This window comes from Solanum stenotomum, chromosome 8, assembly GCF_019186545.1.
Source record: "Solanum stenotomum isolate F172 chromosome 8, ASM1918654v1, whole genome shotgun sequence".
NCBI lineage: Eukaryota > Viridiplantae > Streptophyta > Magnoliopsida > Solanales > Solanaceae > Solanum > Solanum stenotomum.
Window position 1 is genome coordinate 35,450,848 of NC_064289.1, and position 19,644 is coordinate 35,470,491.

Here is a 19,644-nt window from a genome sequence, read left to right on the forward strand (position 1 = left end):
AATAATACACTATATTCTTCGTTATTCTTATACACTCTACTAAACTACTTAATGACTAATATCTGAACCATTAAGATTAAGACCTTGAAGTTGTAATCTTAGTTGACCAAGTCAATATCACTTTTTTTTTAAAAACAATAATTTACTTATGTATTTTTCTAAACTTAGGTAAGCAAATAATAATAAAAAAAGAACTTAGGTGGTGGAAGTGTAATTTGCAGAAGATATTGAATTTTCCATAGTGGACTCTGAAGAAGTACCAAGTCCAGTCTTAGCAAAGCCAGTTTTCCTATCCCAAAGCTGTGCAGAGAAGAGCAACACTGTGCTCGATCTTCATTCCCAATTTTCCATTTCACTATAAGATTGGATATCAACAACAGAACAAAGTTAGCTTCATTAGTCTCTGTTCTCTCTGGCGATCCATCGACATCCATAGCATCCATCATATTCTGTAGAGCCCTAATTGGAATAACCAGAGTTCAAAACTGAAAAAATGTCGTGGTTCAAATCGGCCATGAGCAAAGCCGTGGAGGTTGGGAACAAGAACAACCTCACCCGCACTGTCAAGAACTACGCAGACTCCGTTGTTCAACAAGCCGGTCAAGCTGTCGCAGACGGCGCCAAACTCCTCCAGGATCGTATTGTAATTTCTCCATTATCCAATTTTGTTTCCTTACAGCCAGCACTCCATATTATTAATATTTTTGTGTTAATGTCTTGAAATTATACAACACAAATTAGGTGCCGATTGGTTGTCTTTCAATGGAGTTAATGGGTTTATGAAAATCAGCATAATATAGTACATTGTTTGGTTGCATTTTAAGGAAATTAATTTTGACATACAATCCTGTATAGCTAAATACATTGTTTGGTAGCTTTACCTTAGTAAATTAATGAGGAATCTATGTATATTTTATGTGGGGTAAGAATAGGTGCATTATATAATACCTTGATTAAAACACTGAAATGACAAAACTAAACCTCCTAAACTTAACAAACATTTTATTTTACTAAAGTATTTTAAATATATATACTATATACTAATATGATAATCAAACTAAATATTCAACAAAGAAATAATTCACATTACAATACTTGCATTACTAATACGTGCAAAACAATCCTTATATTACTAAACCCTTCATAAGTAATCCTTTATAATAATTCCTGTATTTCTAATCGTTGCATAACTTGTTTCTAAACTAAGCGACCTTTAACTAATTTAAAAATGTAGTTTCTAGTCAGGTATACGACTTTCTTTAATTTTTCACTCAATGGTGTGTGTACTCATGTCCCTAATATCAGAACTTGATGATTTGTTTTACACATTTTGTGAATTAAACATTTGGGGAATTCCACTAAGAATAATATTTTGAGAAGGATTTTTTGTTTTTATCCTTAGTGCTTTCTTTTAATTCTTTTAAATAAATAAGCTTAGAACTATATTTGAGCAACTAATCAAGTTTTACCGAAGTAATTAAGGCCAAATAGCCAGAAAATGAATTTCAGGTCTAACTCAACTCCAAAATGTAGCTTATGAAGTTATGATTACCCAAAACCATATGAGGAGACCCGTTTTAAAATTCCCCATCGATGTGGGATCTAATGACCCCGCATGCCCATGACTTGGATATTTGGAGCGTGAACAAAATGACATAGGGCCCAACATCAAGTAAACCAAAAAATCGGGATGAACTTGAGCTCTGAAAACATGATATAAAATTGACCTTCGGCCTGACTAAATCCCAAAAGCTAGCTCATGAGGTGAGGCTTGCTCGATATCATATAAAGAGACCCATTTTTATATCTTCAACTGCTGTAGGAGCTAACAAAAAGTGGAATCCAATAGAGTTCAATCAACAACAATACATCTCACTTTTAAGCACCATTCATAATTTCATGTTGTTCCCTTTCAACTCAGTCAATAGTTCTCCTCACTATCCTCCTCTTTCTTCATTCTCTTGAATAACTTCTTATGCAAAACACACTCAAACTAGTACTCTTTTTTGCAGTCTTCTTCAAATCCTCCTATTGAAAATTCATTGGAATAACTAATTTCAACTCACCCTTTTCCTTTATAATCATTTAGACACACATTTCTTCTCCACAAATGACTTGATTGAGGAGCCTAAATTGTGGTTGGTAGTGGGTACGTGAGTCCGCACGATGAAGCGTCATGAGTTGCATGAGGGATGGAGGGGACGATGGTTGTAAGTCTAAGGGGTTAGATTGATAGAGAAAGAGAATCAAATTTAGGCTCCTTAGTCTAGGGGTCTATCGAAGACACTTCTTTTTTAAAGAAGAGGTAAGGTCTGTGTACACACTACCCTCCCCAGACTCCACTTGTGGGATTACACTAGGTATGCTGTTATTGTGTCTAGAAATTCGTGGACGACAAACTTTGGTTACCTAAATGAAGTGGAAGGGTAACTTTAATCTGGTTATTACAATGAATGTTTTTGTGGAGGATTTGAGGAAGACCGCGAGAAGGGGTACTTGTTTGACTGCTTTTTGCATAAGAAGCTATCTAAGATAGTGAAGAAAGAGGGTGATAGTAAGAGGAGGGGTTGGTGCATTAACAATGGCGTTTTGAAGTGAAGGAATTATTGAGTATTAACAGGGAATGGAGAGCTAGATAGCTAAGCTCAAGTTGATGCTTGAGGAAACAAAGAGGTGCGTCCATGTATTGTGTAAGTTGCTTACTAGTAGAACATTGATTTCCATTTTGGTTTTATTTTTTTTCTTAAAACTTGAATTGTTTAATGTTGCCCAAGAATAGAGCTAAGTGTATCTAAAAAAATAGGCTTAGTAATATTTGATGAATTGTCATTCATCAATTGCTCTACTTAACAAAAATGGAAAACAAAAAGCCGAGTCCTGATATTAGGGTGATGGGTTCACTCGCTTGTGAAAAACAATATAACAAAGCTTGATTCTTGATTGAAAGTGTTTTTTCTTATAAAATATGTTGTGCAACGGTATAGATCAGTAAAATTCTAGTCCTACTTGATATTGCATTTAATCCAAGAGTTATTTGTAAGTACTATTGAGTTATATGTAGATTTCACCTTGATGCTGTCAACATTACAAGAAGTATAAATTAAATAGCTAGCGCTCCAGCTACTACATGGTTGCCTACTTGTAAAAGGTTGGACCAATAACCTGAGTGAACTAAGGTTCAAGTTGTAGGAGAGCTGGCACTAGGTTAACTCTTTCTATGTGTTTAAGTCTTGTTGGGTAGTCACCTAGTATTTGTGCTAGTGGGAGGTAGCAATAACCTAGTAGACTAGTTGAGTGTGTGCAAGTTGGCCAGGCACTGCCATTATTGAAAAGAAAAATCAGATTAGCTAAAAAATCAACTCAATGATACAAATGAATGAGTATCTCCTTTGAAGTAGTAACTCCACAGTGGCAATAAATAAGGAAAGACAGCATAAAGACCTTTTCATTGTACATGGGTATAACAAAAGCAGGCTAAATAAATATCTATGAAGATTATCTAACTTTAATGACAATCTTATCAAAAAAAAAAAAAAAAAAAAAACTTTAATGACAACTCAAAGAATAGAGGAAACCTGATATAAGAAGACAACAAAAACAACATACTAGTGTAGTCTCACATAGTGGGGTCTGGAGGGTAGAATGTACACAAACCTTACCTCTACCTCAGAGGTGAGGGAGAGAGACCGTTTCCGATAGACCCGGCTCAAGGCAAAAACACTCTAGGAAAAGACATAATGGAAGTACAATATACAATAGATAGTAACAAAACAACAGATAGTAATGTAATAGTACTACCACAAAATACTACTACACACATACTACACCAAGTAATAGATAGTCACAGAAATTGACAAACAAGAAACTAGAAGAGTAGTCCTATGACTACTAGTAAGTGCAACAAGACAAATCACTCCTACATACTAACCTTCAATTATAATTCTAGTCCTCTACACCTTTCTAGCTAAGGTCATGTTCTCGGTAAGCTGCAGCTGCGCCATATTCTGTTTAATCACCTCTCCCAGTACTTCTTAGGTCTACCTCTACTTCTCACTATCCATCCTTGAAATTCACATTGAAGAATAAATTTCTGATTTCTTTCGGAACTATGTTGTTCTCCTTTGTGACTTTCTGACTTTCCCCCGACCCATTTTCCTTCTCCCTCTGATCAAGTTTCATAAATAGAGCATGTGCTTCCTTCCTACACCCCTTAAGATCAACTCCAAACAGCTGGCTCAAATTTAACATGTTCGCTTGAACCCATTCAGTTGCATTTGCTTCCATATCTTCCTCTTGTGAACTGATGTCAATCTGGAGTGGAACTGGATCTGACTCTACGTACATGATTTCGAAAGTGTCTGAAAAATCTGTCTCCTCCTCTCTCTGTTTTTGACTTTCGATAACCTCGTCAATTATCAGAATCTTCCCATGATTTTGTTTTTCTAAGCGATCCTTGTCTGCTTTCTTTTTCCGCAGAGAGGATTATTGTATTATAGTCCTCAAAAGAAAAGGAAACCAAGTTGTTTCTTGTTTTTATCATTATGATAGCTGAAGTATAATGAAATTTTAAAAATTAAGGTTTGCTTAAGAAAAGTAAATACAAGCAGCAGAGCTCAAATTGGAGTTTAACATCAGTATGAACTTCTGGAATACTACAGGAACTGTGAAGTTTTATACGTGGGCTCCCTGTGCTTGCGTTTTTCTTCTGTGTAACTAAAGAGTTCATGAGATGATTTTTTGCTTATGTCAGGGGAATAGGAACTTCAAAAGTTTCAAACAGATGGTCAAAAGATTGGAAGAAGCTTCTGTCTCTTGTAGGGGACCAGAGAGAATTCTATTGATGAAAAGGTGGTTAGCTGTACTTAAAGAAATTGAAAAGAGGACTGAGGTTTCTGCTGAAGATAAGGAAAAGATCAACGAGCAGCAGTATCCTTCCGAAGAAATAAAGGAGAATCCAAGAAAACAATCTCTGGTGAGTAAATTGATCTTCCAAGCTCTTTCACTTTTATCTTTTCTGTTTTGTGATGAAGCAGGACTTGGAATTTCTCTTTCTAGAAATAATTTCTCCCGTTTGGTCTTTATGTAAGAAGGAAATCTGAATATTCTAGAATTAGTTTGTTCTTCAGTTTGGGATTTATATGTGCATTAAGTAAAATAATTGTACGTTTAAGTAGTTTTGCCATAGATTCATTGGTGCTGTTTATCTCATGGAATAATCTGTTCAGGAATTGGTTCATTGTGTCAATTAATCTCCTTTTTGATATGGTGCGTCTACTAGTCCCCTAAAAGGCTCTTTTGCTGGTTTAGAAATATCAAGGAGTGTCAGACTCCCTTCAATCCTTTATGCTGCTTTTGATTGCAAAATCACCAACTGGATCTTGGTTTGTTATTTATACTTCTAGGATGTCTTCATCAGCTGATTTTATCTGGAGTATGATTCTTATACCATATACAATCCAGTAATATTTATTGCATCAAGTACGCAGACCATGAGGACTGACATCTCATAAATTGATGAAGCTGAGCATGTTTGATAAAGCTTCTTTGTCCACATTCCACAAGTGTCTTTTGGACGCAAATTTGAATGGATATCAGATTGTCTTTGGTTGTCTTACAATGCATATCAAGTTCTGTTGGTTGTGATCTGTTTATTGTTTCTGCTTTCCTTGTTTGGTTTTAGTGAAAACCCTTATGTTATATATATTATGCTACTTGTTGTGAAAACAATCATTCCAATTAAATTCAGACTGTTTTGATTGTGGTCACCTTGTCTCTCTTATTTAGTTAACATGTGGTTCTTGTACTTGTGTTGCTTAGATTGAGAGTAACTCAATCACAATATTTTTTTCTGTTATGGGTATATGTTGTTTATTTATTGATTGAATTCTCATGATTCACCCTTCAGAAAGGTTTTTCACTCCAGTTTACTTGTTTCACACAGTTAGCCTAACCCGTCTCCAATTTGATAGGTTCTCTATTATGATACGGAGATGGGTGGTGAGCCAATGAACTTCCATGATGTCTTTCTATACAGTCAAGCTTTGGAGGGCATATCAATATGTATGGTATGTAAATAAATTTTTTCAGTTCCTGCTTGGTTTTGCCAAAAGAAGCTTATTCATGTTTAGTTTCATTTATCAATTCTGTATATGTCATCCTTTTTCCGAAGTGTGAAGAGGAAGAGAAATAAAAGAGAAACATGGCTTAATTTTTCCCTCAAGCTACTGGGGTTTAAATAACCATGTATACATGCTGTAAAAAGGAAGTAAAATCACTACATAATTACAATATGAGTAAATCAAGCAATATACTATATTTACTCTTATTCTGAGTACTCATGAGACCCTAACCCTCATACTCAATCTGGTGCTAGAACTGGCAATGGACTTTGTGAATATATCTACAGTTGATTATTTGGCCGCACAAACTTTGTGATGATGTCTCCGAACAGCTCCTTCTCTTTGACAAAATGTCAATTAATCTCTATGTGATTGGTCCCTCTTGTGAAAAACTCTATTCGACGCAATGTGAAGTGGAACCGCGTTATCACACACAAGTTCCATTTCTGTGATCTCTCCAAATTTTAATTCCTTTGGTAGTTGTTTGATCCATCTTTTTAAATAATGAAAGTTTAGATATAGACAACTGCTTTATTATGGAAAGTAGTGGTGTCTTTAGTTTTATCCTTCCAGATTCTGTAATGTCTGTGGTCTTTTCTTTTATGTATAATTTGGTCGATATCTAGCTCTCGAATTTGTTGATTAAGAGAGTTAACGACAAATTTACTCTTTTCTGTTACTCAGATTCTTGAAGCGCCAAATGAAGAGGAAGTCTCTCTCCTTCTTGAATTGTTTGGGTGAGTTTAGTCAGTATCACAGGCCATGAGTGTGTCTTCAGTAAATTCTGGCTTATGTTGTATCTGTTGAATAGGCATTGAGTGTCAAGATATTAACTGTATTTAGTTATCTGCAGACTCTGTCTCACGGGAGGAAAAGAGGTGCACTATGCAATAGTCAGCAGTATCCAGGATCTGGCAAAAGTTTTCTCAAGCTACAAAGATGAAGTATTGGTAAAGTCAAACAGTCCTTTCTATCTTTTAGCAATAGAAAACCGTCTTGATTTTAAATAAAATTAATAGACAACTGTAATTGAAACTCTATGTACTTTTTTTACTCTCTTTGACTGTGCTACTTTGATTCCACAATCATTTGATGAAGTGTTGGGCCTTCGTATACGTTCAATCTTTTTCACTGCAGTACTATGTTTTGCTGAGGCTGAGAATTGTTGTGTGGTTCAATTTCAGACATCTTTTATCTAAGGGAAAAGGGTAAAAAATGCTCTTAAACTATGTGAAAGGAACAAAAATGCCCTCCGTTTATAGTTTGGCTCAAAAATGCCCTTACTGTCAATACTTTGGCTCAAAAATGCCCTTAAACTATACGAAAGGAACAAAAATGCAATTTGTTTGTAGTTTCATCCAAAAATGCCCTTGTCGTCAATACTTTGGTCCAAAAATGCCCTTACTGTTATTTTTTTTTTATAACCGAGAAATCGGTCTGTGACCCGCCCTTTGGACCAATCACAGCCTTCTAAACTCGGTGGATAATGGGCCCGCCCCTCTACCCTTCTCCACTTAAATACAGTCAAAATGCTCATTTTCCAAATAAATATGAGTATTATTTTTTAACACATTGTTTTTCTAATAATGTTTTTTCTTTTTAAAATTAGCAAATGTTTATCCTACTTAAATTCAGAAAAAAATAAAAAATAAAATATTTCTTATTTTATTGTCATTATTTTTTATCGTTATATAAATATAAATTAATGATGGATATATTATAATCTTATATATATGACATATATTATATGTCGAAAGGGTACATGAAGTTATTCTATTTTAATTGATAAAATGAGATTAAGAAGAAAAAAAATATTTCCTACATTTTTATTTGTTAAAGTGATTTTAGAAGAAAGAAAACAAAAGTAGTGTTCCTTAATAATATATTAATTAGGAAGAAGATGTGCTTAAAAAGAAAAAAATATATATATTTATTCGGACAAAGGCATTTTGACCCATTTTGCAACTATAGGGGCATTTCTGGACCAAAGTATTGACTGCAAGGGCATTTTTGAGCCAAAATATTGACGGTAAGGGCATTTTTGAGCCGAACTATAAACGAGGGGCATTTTTGTTCCTTTCACATAGTTTAAGGGCATTTTTTACCCTTCTCCCTTTATCTAATAATTTAAAATTATATGGTGTTGGTTGGTTAACTAAAATATAATGCCAACTAAATGGAAGGCCATTTTATCCTAGAGGGTACTGGCATTCTGCATTTGGTTTGATAAGAAATTGTATCTCCTTAATAACATCTCAACCAGGTTATAGAAGTTCTGTGGATTAGTTCGCCTCCTCTCCCTCTTGAACATGAGAAATCTTGTAACTTGATTTGAATTCTTTTCCTTGGAGAATTTTAGTGTGTAGAGTTTGCATGAGTCAGAGTCAAGAGTTATGTCTAGAGAGGGGCTCCTACTTCTCCTTTAGAATTAAGGAAGCTAGAGCAAAGGTCCTTCAAAGAAATGCTAGAATGGCCAGTTCTAGAGTTGGGGAAACATACTGAAAGATAGAATCAGGAAAAGAACCTTGGTTCTCTCTATCAAGCAAACATGTTCAAAGAAGGAAGAGTTTCTTGAAGTCTTGCTTGGTCGGGACCTTCTCAAAATGGGTGAAATCGACAGAAGCGGTAGGAAACTGGGTTGCTGCAGTATGGGATCTAGTTAATGGGTTGAAGATCACTCAGTTCAGTGATTCACCGTTCCTATTTCGTTTTGTAGACAAGAGCCAAGCTGCAAAAGTTCTTCAAGGGGGTAGAGGATTGTTAGGTGACAATTTTTTGAAGGTAGAAGGGTAGGCAGACATATTTGGTGCGAAGATCCATGATTAACTGGGGACTGGTGGCGAATTTGGTGCGTCTCCCGGTTCACCTTTGGTGTTTTGACTTATTCAAGAAGTGGTGGAGAATCTTTGTGGGAGAATTGTAGATGTTATGTGTAGTTTGCATAATTTGTTAAGAGCTAGAATTATGGTGAGGAAGGGTGGCAAGGAACCTATTCTATGGTCATCGAAGATGAGGAGGCTAGCTTCAAAATCTGGTTGCATCCTGAGTTTTGACTGAAAGTGAAGGAGGAGGGGGGGGGGGGGGGGGGGGGGTGAATTGACTTTTTTTTATATTTTCCTTCTCGACTTCCTTTTTTCAGCAGTCAACTATCTTATAGATAAGCAGTAAATAACTTCAGACAGATAAGGAAGTGCTGAAAGTAAATACGACACCAATTTTTTTTTATACTGGTTGGATCTGGAATGGATCTTAGTCCAGTCCCCTTGGGTTGCAAGGGTGTACTCTTCTACCTTTTGAGTAACTTGAACTTGTAAGTGCTTATATAGTATAGCTCCTAAGTCTACACTCAATTCTTTTTCTCTCTTTTCAATCTTTTGATACAAAGCTCACCAACAATATTTTTCTCTCCTCTCTATTTTTAAGTACACAGTAGATCACTCAAAAATACATTGTTTGCTAAAGTGGGAGAATGTTACAAACCCCAAGTTTAGGTGAAATTTTCATTTGATGTTGTTTAGGTGAAAATTTCAAGACTGGGGGAGTCAGAGTTCCTAAGTTTGTTAGATTTGCTACACAAACAGGGATGCTCACCGGAGGGACATGATGTGTGGAGATAGGGTTTGGGGAACAATGGAGTTTTTTCTGTCAAGTCTCTTTGTGAGAAGATGTTGACCAGGGACTGTGGAGTAGATTGACTTTCTTTATGGCTTGATTTGGATTCGTACAATTATGAGAAAGGTGTATTTTCTCAATTGGTTAGCAATTAGAGGGGTGATCTTTGACGATTGAGAACTTAAGGAGGAGAAAGTTCACTTATGTGAGTTAGCATTTTATATGCAAGGGCTCGGGTGAAGATGTTGGTCATCTTCTTCATTGTCAGGTTATCTCGAGATTATGGTGGGAAGTTTGATATGATTTGGAGTGCAATAAGTGATGCCAAGTAATGCTGTCCAACTAGAATTGTGTCAGATGGAGGAAAGGGCATAATGTTGGAAATGTAGCTCCATTAGCATTTATGTGGGTTGTGTGGAGACAAAGAAATAGGAGAGCTTTTGAAGGGGTGTTGATGAATTCAGTACAGCCGAGGAGTAGCCTCTTTTTCCTTATTGTTTTTGGTGCACCCATGAGATCCATGTAGGTATAGAGGATCAGGTGGCTTTTGTAAAAAACATATCTTTTTCTAGATTTTCAACCTTTGGTATACCTTATCTGTACAAGCGGTTGGTTTTGCCCAAACATCAATAAAATCTACTACTTTATCAAAAAATAAAATCTCTACCAGCTTTTTGTCTGTTTCACCAAATACTCGACATGTGGAAAGGGAAAATTCTGTCTCCTTGAAACCTCTGTGTATTCTTTTATTGATTATAGATGCCTCACAATACTTATAAGCGCTATTTATGGAAGTTCTTTCCAGCCACTTTATGGCCACTTTGTCTGACATTTTGCAGTTTCCCCATGGTCTTGGTGTCTGAAGTTCATTACTTAGGATTAGGATACCTACATTCTCCACATCTTTGAGCATTCTGAATGTTTTATTTGTACTCTATCTGCGTCTGTTTTTGCCCAAACACAAAAAAACTCTTTTTACTTCATCGAAAAATAACATCTCTACCAGCTTTATGTCTGTTACACCAAATACTCGACATCTGGAAAAGGAAAATTCTATCTCCTTGAAACCTCTGTGTATTGTTTTATTGATTATAAGGGCTAGTTGAGGAAGTTCTTGCCAGCCATTGTATGGACCATTTATCTGATATGTTGTAGTTTCCCCATGGTCTTGGTGTCTGAAGTTCATTACTTAGCATGCCTACATTCACCACACCGTTGATCATTCTGAATGTTTTTATTTGTATTCCATCTAGGCCAGTGAGATTCTTAGGCTCTTCCAGGTTCATTTGCCCATTTCTAGCACACTTTCTGTCACTTCCGTCTGTGGATCAAAGTTGACAGGGGTGGGAACGCTATCAGAATCTTCAGACTTTGTCATACTTCGTTGTACAATCTGCTTGTGCCCATATGCAAATATTTTTATGTGCTGTTGAGTCTTGACCAGTCTCAAGGAATTAATGCAGTTCTATTTGCTCCTCTCCATTCCATTTCTCAAAAGCAAATTTTGCACTTGTTTCTAGTGTCCACTTTTTCCTAATCTGCTTTTCTGACCTATGTAACTTTTTTGAAATTGTCTCCTATGTTATAACAATATTTACATCTCTATAATAAAATGTTATCTAAAAGACTAATCCTTGTTGTCATGTCTGACTATCTTTGCAAACATAATATTCTTTTGGCAGGTAAAGCAAGAGGAGCTGCTCCAGTTTGCAGAAAGTGCTATCACTGGCTTGAAAGTTAATGCGGATCTTAGGAGGTAATTTCTTGTTAGGACACTTCTTTTCTTGACATCTTTGTGTATTTGATACTTAACTATCAGGAGCCAAATATTTTTGAGACAAAGATGCCATGTATTATGAACTTTGATTTCAATTTGGTGGTTTTATGCGAGTAGTAAAGAGGGTCTTACTTAGGTGAGGGGAAGATTTATGCTCATTTGTTCTTTATGATAGAGAAAATGATAATGTGTTAAAAACAACATTCTAAGTTATTGCTTTTTTTCTTTTTGTTCCCTTCCTTTTTCCATTAATGCAAATGAAGAAAATGGAACACTGAATAATTGAAGGTATTCCATTTTGCATATGTTTTGGGGTAACTGGCAATATCAGTGCTTATACCAAAATAAATGGCCATATCAGTGTGTTCAAATTGTCAATCATAAAGGGAAGAAAGTCTTCAATTTGTGAATAGTGGTTATAGTCAATTTATTGAATCATGAACAAGGAACCGTTTCATATATTTTCTGATTTTTCATTTGTTTGTGGTCTACTTACATCTGAAAAATATCATACTTGAAATTCACAACAGAAGTCAGTTAAAGAACCAACTTCTTATGTGAACTTTTTATAAGCATTGAACTGAATACATTCTGAAAAATGTTTAAACATGTCAGGAAGAGGTTATCAGTGACATTATTGCATCATTCATCTTTCTTCCTTGCAGAATTGATGCGAAAGTCTCCTCATTGAAGAAAAAACTAGATGAAATAAAAGCAGCTAAGGACCCAAATGGTCAGGGTCATGAAGTGATGTCCCAAGAGAGTGTTGCTTCAATAGAGGTGAGCCTTATTGCTTATTTATCCAGTTTTTTTTTTCTTTTTTTTTTTGAGGTCAACCTTATTGCTGTTCTGTTGTTTCCTTTTTCTCCAACTTCATTTTATGTGGCAAAATCAAATTGAGCATGGCATGAAGAAGTTAATTTGAATTGCAAGTTATTATAGCAGCATACTTTACAGAAACTGTCATTGTACAATTGTTTGATATTGAATGGTTAAATGAGTTTACATTATTAACACTTGTGAACGTTTCATATATATACTTTTAAAAAATATCTATCTGTATTTGAAGAATATAATTGGTCTATATATGAAAATTACACGATTTTGAAGGAGAGGGAAGTATACGATTTTCAGGTATTCCTCTCCAGTGTTGTAGTATACTTTATAAAGAATCTATTATTGTATAACTATTTGACATTGAATTGTTAAATGAGTTTATATTATGAAACTTGTGAAAGTTTACTTGGAGGATGTAATTCATGAATTTAGATAGGTTATCTTGTCATAATCTGTATTTGAAGAATGTAATTGGGCTAATATATGAAATTGACATGTTTTTTAATGAGAGGGAAGTGTCCGATATCCAGGTGTTCCCCTCCATTGCTGTTCTGGCTCTTGTGAGTCTGTTAACACCCTCTTCACGAATATACTTCCTATTTCAGATTTCCAAATATGGTCTGTGACTTTTACTAATGTGGTAAGTTAGATGCCATACATGCATGAGATATAACATACGTGTATTGCATTACTCTATTTGAGCTCACTTTTCTAGTTTTCAGATTTAACTCCTTTCCAGGTTTCAGATTTAACTCTTTTTTGCTCACTTTTATTGTTTTCAAGGAAAAGTTAACACTTCACTTAAATGAAGTTTTCATGGTACTAGGTTTACTTATTAAAAAAAGTATTCATGGTTTGTTTTAGTTGTAGACCTTTATGAGGTCTCATAATTTTATATGATGTTTACTGCAAGAGAGAGCTTTCCCCTGTGCCTCAACTCTCAGATCACCATAGAATTCTCCCATGGCCTTAATTTAAGGAGTTTTTTTCCTATGGACATGATAAGAAGCTTAAATTAGAAAAAAGTACTTAGTACTTCATTAAATAGGTTAAACTTCTGATTTGTTGTCATTAGAAATAGAAGACGTGATTTAACACGACTGTTCTTTTTTATTGACAGGCTCTGAAAGAAGCACTTGCACATATTCGGGTCTGCTCAAAATTAGAAGGGCTTTTACTGAAGAAGAAAACTCTTAAATATGGGGACTCTCCTGAAGTCCATGTACAGAAGGTACACCACTCTAAGCTGTTACTTTAAAATATAGTTTTCTGAAAGAAACAGGATCTATGGTTTCCCATCTTGTGTGAAATCGCATTATGCTCATCTTTTTATTTGAAATATTATTGGTTATTGCTACATCAGATGGGTAATCAAACACTCTATAATATGTGATGTCAATATTTGTACAATCTAGATTCCATTGAAATCATTTCTCCTGACATACGTTGTCAGTTTTAGACCATTGGTGTGTATGCCTTCGGTTAAATTTGTTTTCTCATGAAAATTTTTAGTTCCATAGGAATCTTATGCCTTTCTATGTCTTACCCATTCTTTTTTCCGGTGGGGGTTTGTGTTCTATTTATACAACTATATTTTTTCAACTAGCTGCTTTTATTCTGTAAAATTAGGTCTTCGGCCTAATTCACACTCCAAAAGCTAGCTCAAAGAGAGGAGGACTGCCCAAGCCTTATAAAGAGACAATGTGGTGGGTGGGCATATTTAATTTAAGGGCTTCGGCCTAATTCACACTCCAAAAGCTAGCTCATTGACCACCAATGTGGGATTTTTTTTAATTTTCAACACCCCATCTCACGACCAGGGCTGGACATATGGTGGGTGGGCATATTTAATTTAAGGGCCCAATGTCAGGTGAGATGAGTCCGGCTTTGATACCATGTACAATTAGGTCTTGGGCCTAATTCATAGTCTAGGGGTGGGCGTTCGGTTGATCGGTTTGGTGTTATCATATTTCAGTTCGGTTTTGAAAAAGTGTGCACCGAATACCTAGTTTGGTTCGGTTCAGTTTTTTCAACTTAGGTTCGGTTTTATTTGGTGTTTCTAAAACGATTTTTCGATGCAAATAAAAAATAAAATGAGAACAAAATCAATAATTTAAACCCGCAGTCAGCCAACTACAAGACAACAACATTCAACAATCAACAATTATGTAAACTTGTAAAATTTAAACTGTAGCGGGACAAGCCAACTATCTTTTTTTTTTATAAAGGTAAAATTGTATTCCTCAGCAATGAGGGTATGCTGGCAACCACCAAAAAGATTTACATCAGTGACCCCCCAAAAAGAAATCAACTCAAGAAAGCTGCTACTAAACTTATAAAGAAGAAGTAAAATCTAAAGTCTGTCCAGCATCCTCTATACCCTCTTTACACCAAAAAAAGAAAGTCTTCATACAATTCCATTTGATCTTTTGCATTGATTCTGCAGTATTTTCTAGACACCTCTTGTTTCTTTCTCTCCAAATAGTCCACCATATACAAGAGGGTATTAAGTTCCACCATTTCTTCGTAGCGGGAGTGCGGGACAAGCCATCTATCTACTTCCTAAAAGTACTTATGCTTGTGCTTGCTCAACAAATAACATCAAGAATGGAAAAGTAGAGGTCAAACTTTGCAAATACCATATCCATACTGAACCTTAATCTTTAATTTTGGTTGTATGCATGTTAATAGGTCAGTGGAAAATAATACATAGGAAATGCATTTCGTATGGTTACTAAATTCAGTGTGCCACTGCCAACGGCTATATTTTTCAATTAAATCAAATTAAAATATTATTTTAAATTTATTTAATTTTGAAATGGTTTGGGTCAAACTTAAATTGTTTTGGGTCAAAAATCAAAATATATAACTAATATTATTTAAAATATTATTTTATATTTAATTAATAAAACTTTGGTTCTTCGGTGCACCGTGGAATGGTGACCCTTACACCGAACTGAAGAACTGAATTTTCCGAAAAAAAGAACCGACATTGAATTGAAACACCAAAGAACCGACACCGAAAAACCGAATAATTTCGGTTTGGGTTGATTTTTTGATTTTCCGATTCTTATGCCCACCCTTAACTCACACCCCAAAAGCTAGCTCAAAGGGAGGAGGATTGCCCAAGTGAAACCACCCATTTCATTAACCACCAATGTGGAACTTTTTTCATCTTCAACATATTCTATCCTTTTTTACTCCCTAGTTTCAAGAAGGATTAAGGGGATTGGAGTTCAAGGGTAACCATAAATTTGCTGTCTCAATGAGACATTGATCTCGTAATTTTTTAAACATAATATAAATTTTTGAGAAAATACATTAACTCCCGCCTAAATTTTGACCTTTTTTTGAAGTAGACACCTAAAGTTTTTCCCACGAAACCATTTCCAATCACTATAAATACACCATTTTAACTCGTTGGCAGAGCAGGTGTATCTTATGTATTGGGGGCACATGAATGAATAAAAATTCACCCGCAAACTAGTGTAAAAATGCCACGTAGCAAGATTTTACACCCCCATTCCCCTGAAAGAGTTCAAGAAATGGAGGATTTATTTGCCAATGCCTTTCATGGTGGTTATTGAAGAACATTCTCACATTTACGTAGGAGTTTATGAAGATTTTATACGATTCCTAAGTGGAAATCATCTCGATGGTAATCTAATAAAAGGAGCTGCACCCAAGGGTGTGGCCTATTGGTCAATGAAGTAGTTGAGAACCCCGAGGTCTCGGTTTCAGAACTCAGTAGAGACAAAAAACACTAGGTGATTCTTCCCATCTTTCCTAGTCTTGGTGTACAGTGTGTAATTAGTTGAGGTGCGCAAAAGCTAGCTCATACACCACGGTCATGGAAAAAATTAAAAATAATAAAGGGAGCTTGCAAAATGAGGAAGTAACGGGCTTGTACAATGAGGAAGTAACGGAATTGCAACGAGACATAGTCAAATAAAAACTTCCCCAAATGATAGCGGTATAATATAAAATGAAACATAGGCAGTGTATTTGTTAGGGACTTTTCTCTTTGTGGTGAGTATCAAGCATATCTTTTCAGTGTGAACTAATTTTCTTAGGTTGTTTGCTGTGTCTTGTCTTATATTCCTATTTTGACAGATAATTTTGGTCAGCTTAGCTTAATAATTCCTTTAAGTTCTAGAAAGCAACATGCTTCATGCAATTTGTTTTGGTATAAAAAATTTGTTTGTGGAAAGAACATTGGTGGATCCCCTAATACATTAGTGAGTAACAGGGCACATTGTTTTCAGCGAAGTTCATCCCTTCTTTTATATCAATTTTTTGTTGCATCTTTTGCAAGATTAAAGCAATATTTGACTCTTTGCAGGTTGATAAACTGAAAGTCTTGTCTGAATCTCTTGCTAGCTCTACCGGAAAAGCTGAAAAGAAGATCTCCGACCACAGGTTGGAAGTGAATATTTCAATTGCTGCGTCCGTGTGCTTTGTTAATACCATTTTTAAGTGGCACATTTTACCCAAAAAGGGAGGTCTCTTTTGTATATTGGCAAATTGTTCGCCTCATCACTAAGAGCATCATTATCTTGGCCTTGTTTACATTTCTTGCAATCTTCAATTTTATTTGTGTTTCCGTTTGGTAAAGGGAAACCAGCGTCTATTTTAAGGGTCTGTATGGTCTTCGCTTCTAAGTTAGTTTTATTAGAGTTGTCTCCCCAAACCAGATATGCTATACTTCCGTGTCTTGTAAGATTTATATACCAAAAATGTTTTTGTCTATATTTGGTATTAATTGGGTAATGCCACATAGCACCAAAGAGGCCTTTGAACACTGGTGCAATTGGAGAGTTGGTAAGGCCATCAAACCAATCTGGAAGATGATACCTGCTAGTATCTTTTAGCGTATATGCTCAGACAGGCACATCAGATGTTCTGAAGGTTTATCAACTACAAATCACTCCCTTAAGGCTAGGTGTCTTATGTATCTATGTAGTTGGCATAGTCTTTCACCCATATATTCATTTGACAACTTTTTGAACTTTGTTAGATTCCTGGTACTAGTTTAGTCTTTTTTGTAAATGAGCTAACGAAGTTTTGTTATCTTCCTAATTTTTGTACTATTCTGCATCTTCTTGATGCCAGCAATGAAATTTCTTAGTATTTCATCAAAAAAAAAAAAGTTTTATACCCCAAGAATTTACTGCGTTTACAAACAACCCTCTTTTTTGGAGGGTGGGGGATAGTGCATCATCTTTGTGAGGGATTGTAGATGATAGTTTCATTCCCATGTTTGGTCATGGGATTAAAGGTTATTAAAATGGAATCTGCCTAAAGGCTGATTCTTTAACCAAGGAAAGAAGGAAAATAAATAGTGTAGTTGGGGGGGAGGGGGTTGTTTGGATTTCACTTCCTTATACAAAGATGAACTCTGTTGAAATATATAGGACATATAAGTGCAACCTTTTTAATGCTTAATCAAAAAGGTTGATCCTGTATTTCAAGAAGACAGGCATATTATTTGTCGTCTCTGGTTATTGCTAGATAACATGCAATTTTGTTGCTCATTTAGGCTAAAGTAGTTTATCAACATCATTGTTCTTTGAAGTAATGCTTTTTATTTTTGGTTGAATGATTTGTGGGTTGTCAACTTATGACAGAAGGGAACTTATTCCCTCCAATTGCAGCTTGAACTCTTAAGGAGTCGTTTGGTGTGAGGTATATGATATAATAATCCCATGATAAAATGCAGGATTATTTTATCATGTGTTTGGTTGGAGGTACTATGTGATCCTTGGATTATTTATATCACCATTTTTACCTTACTGATGGGATAAGTGATAACATATACATGGTGGAATAACATATCCCGGGATAAGTAATCCCAAAATAACTTATTCCCAACCAAACGACCCCTAACAAGTTAACAGTAGAGCCTAGTCGAGTTACCATTTTTGGCTTGCTGGTGGATTAGATTATGATTTCTGCTTGTTTCAATGAGACATTCTGGAAGCTTTTTATATTATATTATATTTGTCTATTGACTAGGTTATATAAAAAAACTCATGTTTGAGCAAGTTCTCAAGATAGTTAGTTAATTGTTTCTCTCTAAGGTCTTATTTTAAATTGTCTTATGACTCCATTTGGAACAACCCCTCATTTTCTATTGTGAATATAATGCTGAAAAGGGTAAAAACTGTGGTGCTTTAGTAATTAAGAAAAAGAAGTTTAAAACTTAGTATGAGATTGCTAGCCATTGAAAACCTATAGTTACATTTTCTCATCTAAATATATATATTTTTTAAAAATGGTTTCCCAACTTGATTAACATGATTTAATTGCATCTATATAGCTTAATTATAGTTCTTCCATTCTCTTGTCCAAATAATTATTGTTTGTCTCAATATTATATTTTCTTGCATTACTTTTATATTTTTTGTTTTTTCTTCATGATGCTTTTCTTCGCTGAAGTCCACACTCTGGTTAAGCTATGCACATAAATCGCCAACATAGTTTGGTGCTTTGTTTGCATTTTTCTCGTTTGCCTACTCTTTTTGATCGACCTATCTTCCATGGTGTCCACCTGTGTGCATCTTCATCTCTCTTTAATTTTTGCATCAACAACAACATACCAGTGTAATCCCACAATTGAAGTCTAGGGAGGGTGGTGTGTACGCAACCTTACCCCTATCTTGAGAAGGTAGAGAGACTATTTCGGATAGACTCTCGGCTTAAGTGAAGCATATTAAAAATCAATTATCTAAAACAAATACAATGGTGAAGAAATCATACTGAAAATAATGGAGAAGAAAATAGTAGAAACAACAGATATATGATAACCGAAACCAAGGAGACAACAAAATTGAAGAATAAGATAGTAGGAGAGTGCTAAAAAATTACTAATAAGGAAACTAGACAACGCTTGACTAACTACTAACCTTCTATGCTAATCTTGACCTCCAAAATTTTCTCTTAGTGTCATGTCCTGTCTTAATCATCTCTCCCCAATACTTCGTCGGCCTACCTCTACCTCTTCTCACACCCACTATAACCAACCTCTTACACCTCCTCACTGGGCATTTATGCATCTCCTTTTTACATGCCCGAACTATCTTTGCCTCACCTCCCCCATTTTGTCCACGAGGCCCCATTCCCACCTTGTTTCTAATATCTTCGTTCCTAATCATATCTCTCTTAATATGCTCACACATCCTTTTCAACATTATCAATTCCATGACTTTCATGTTCTAGACATGCGAGTTCTTGACTGGCCAACATTCCGCCCCATACAACATAGCTGGTCTGACCACCATTTTATAAAACTTACTTTTA

The 19,644-nt window shown here is 35.3% G+C and overlaps 1 protein-coding gene across 3 annotated transcripts in view; it reads left to right on the plus strand.

Moving 5' to 3' along the window:
- Positions 1–287: 287 nt before the first annotated feature.
- The window catches only part of LOC125874599 (uncharacterized), a 33,035-nt gene continuing 13,678 nt past the window's right edge, over positions 288–19,644 (plus strand). For all 3 annotated transcript variants that reach the window (XM_049555511.1, XM_049555512.1, XM_049555513.1), the window contains exons 1-9: positions 288–643; positions 4,751–4,972; positions 5,970–6,065; positions 6,804–6,856; positions 6,973–7,069; positions 11,414–11,487; positions 12,174–12,288; positions 13,466–13,576; positions 16,688–16,764. In XM_049555511.1, coding sequence (XP_049411468.1) covers positions 494–643; positions 4,751–4,972; positions 5,970–6,065; positions 6,804–6,856; positions 6,973–7,069; positions 11,414–11,487; positions 12,174–12,288; positions 13,466–13,576; positions 16,688–16,764 — 995 coding nt within the window. In that variant the 5' untranslated portion in view covers positions 288–493. The remainder of the gene's footprint in view (positions 644–4,750; positions 4,973–5,969; positions 6,066–6,803; positions 6,857–6,972; positions 7,070–11,413; positions 11,488–12,173; positions 12,289–13,465; positions 13,577–16,687; positions 16,765–19,644) is intronic.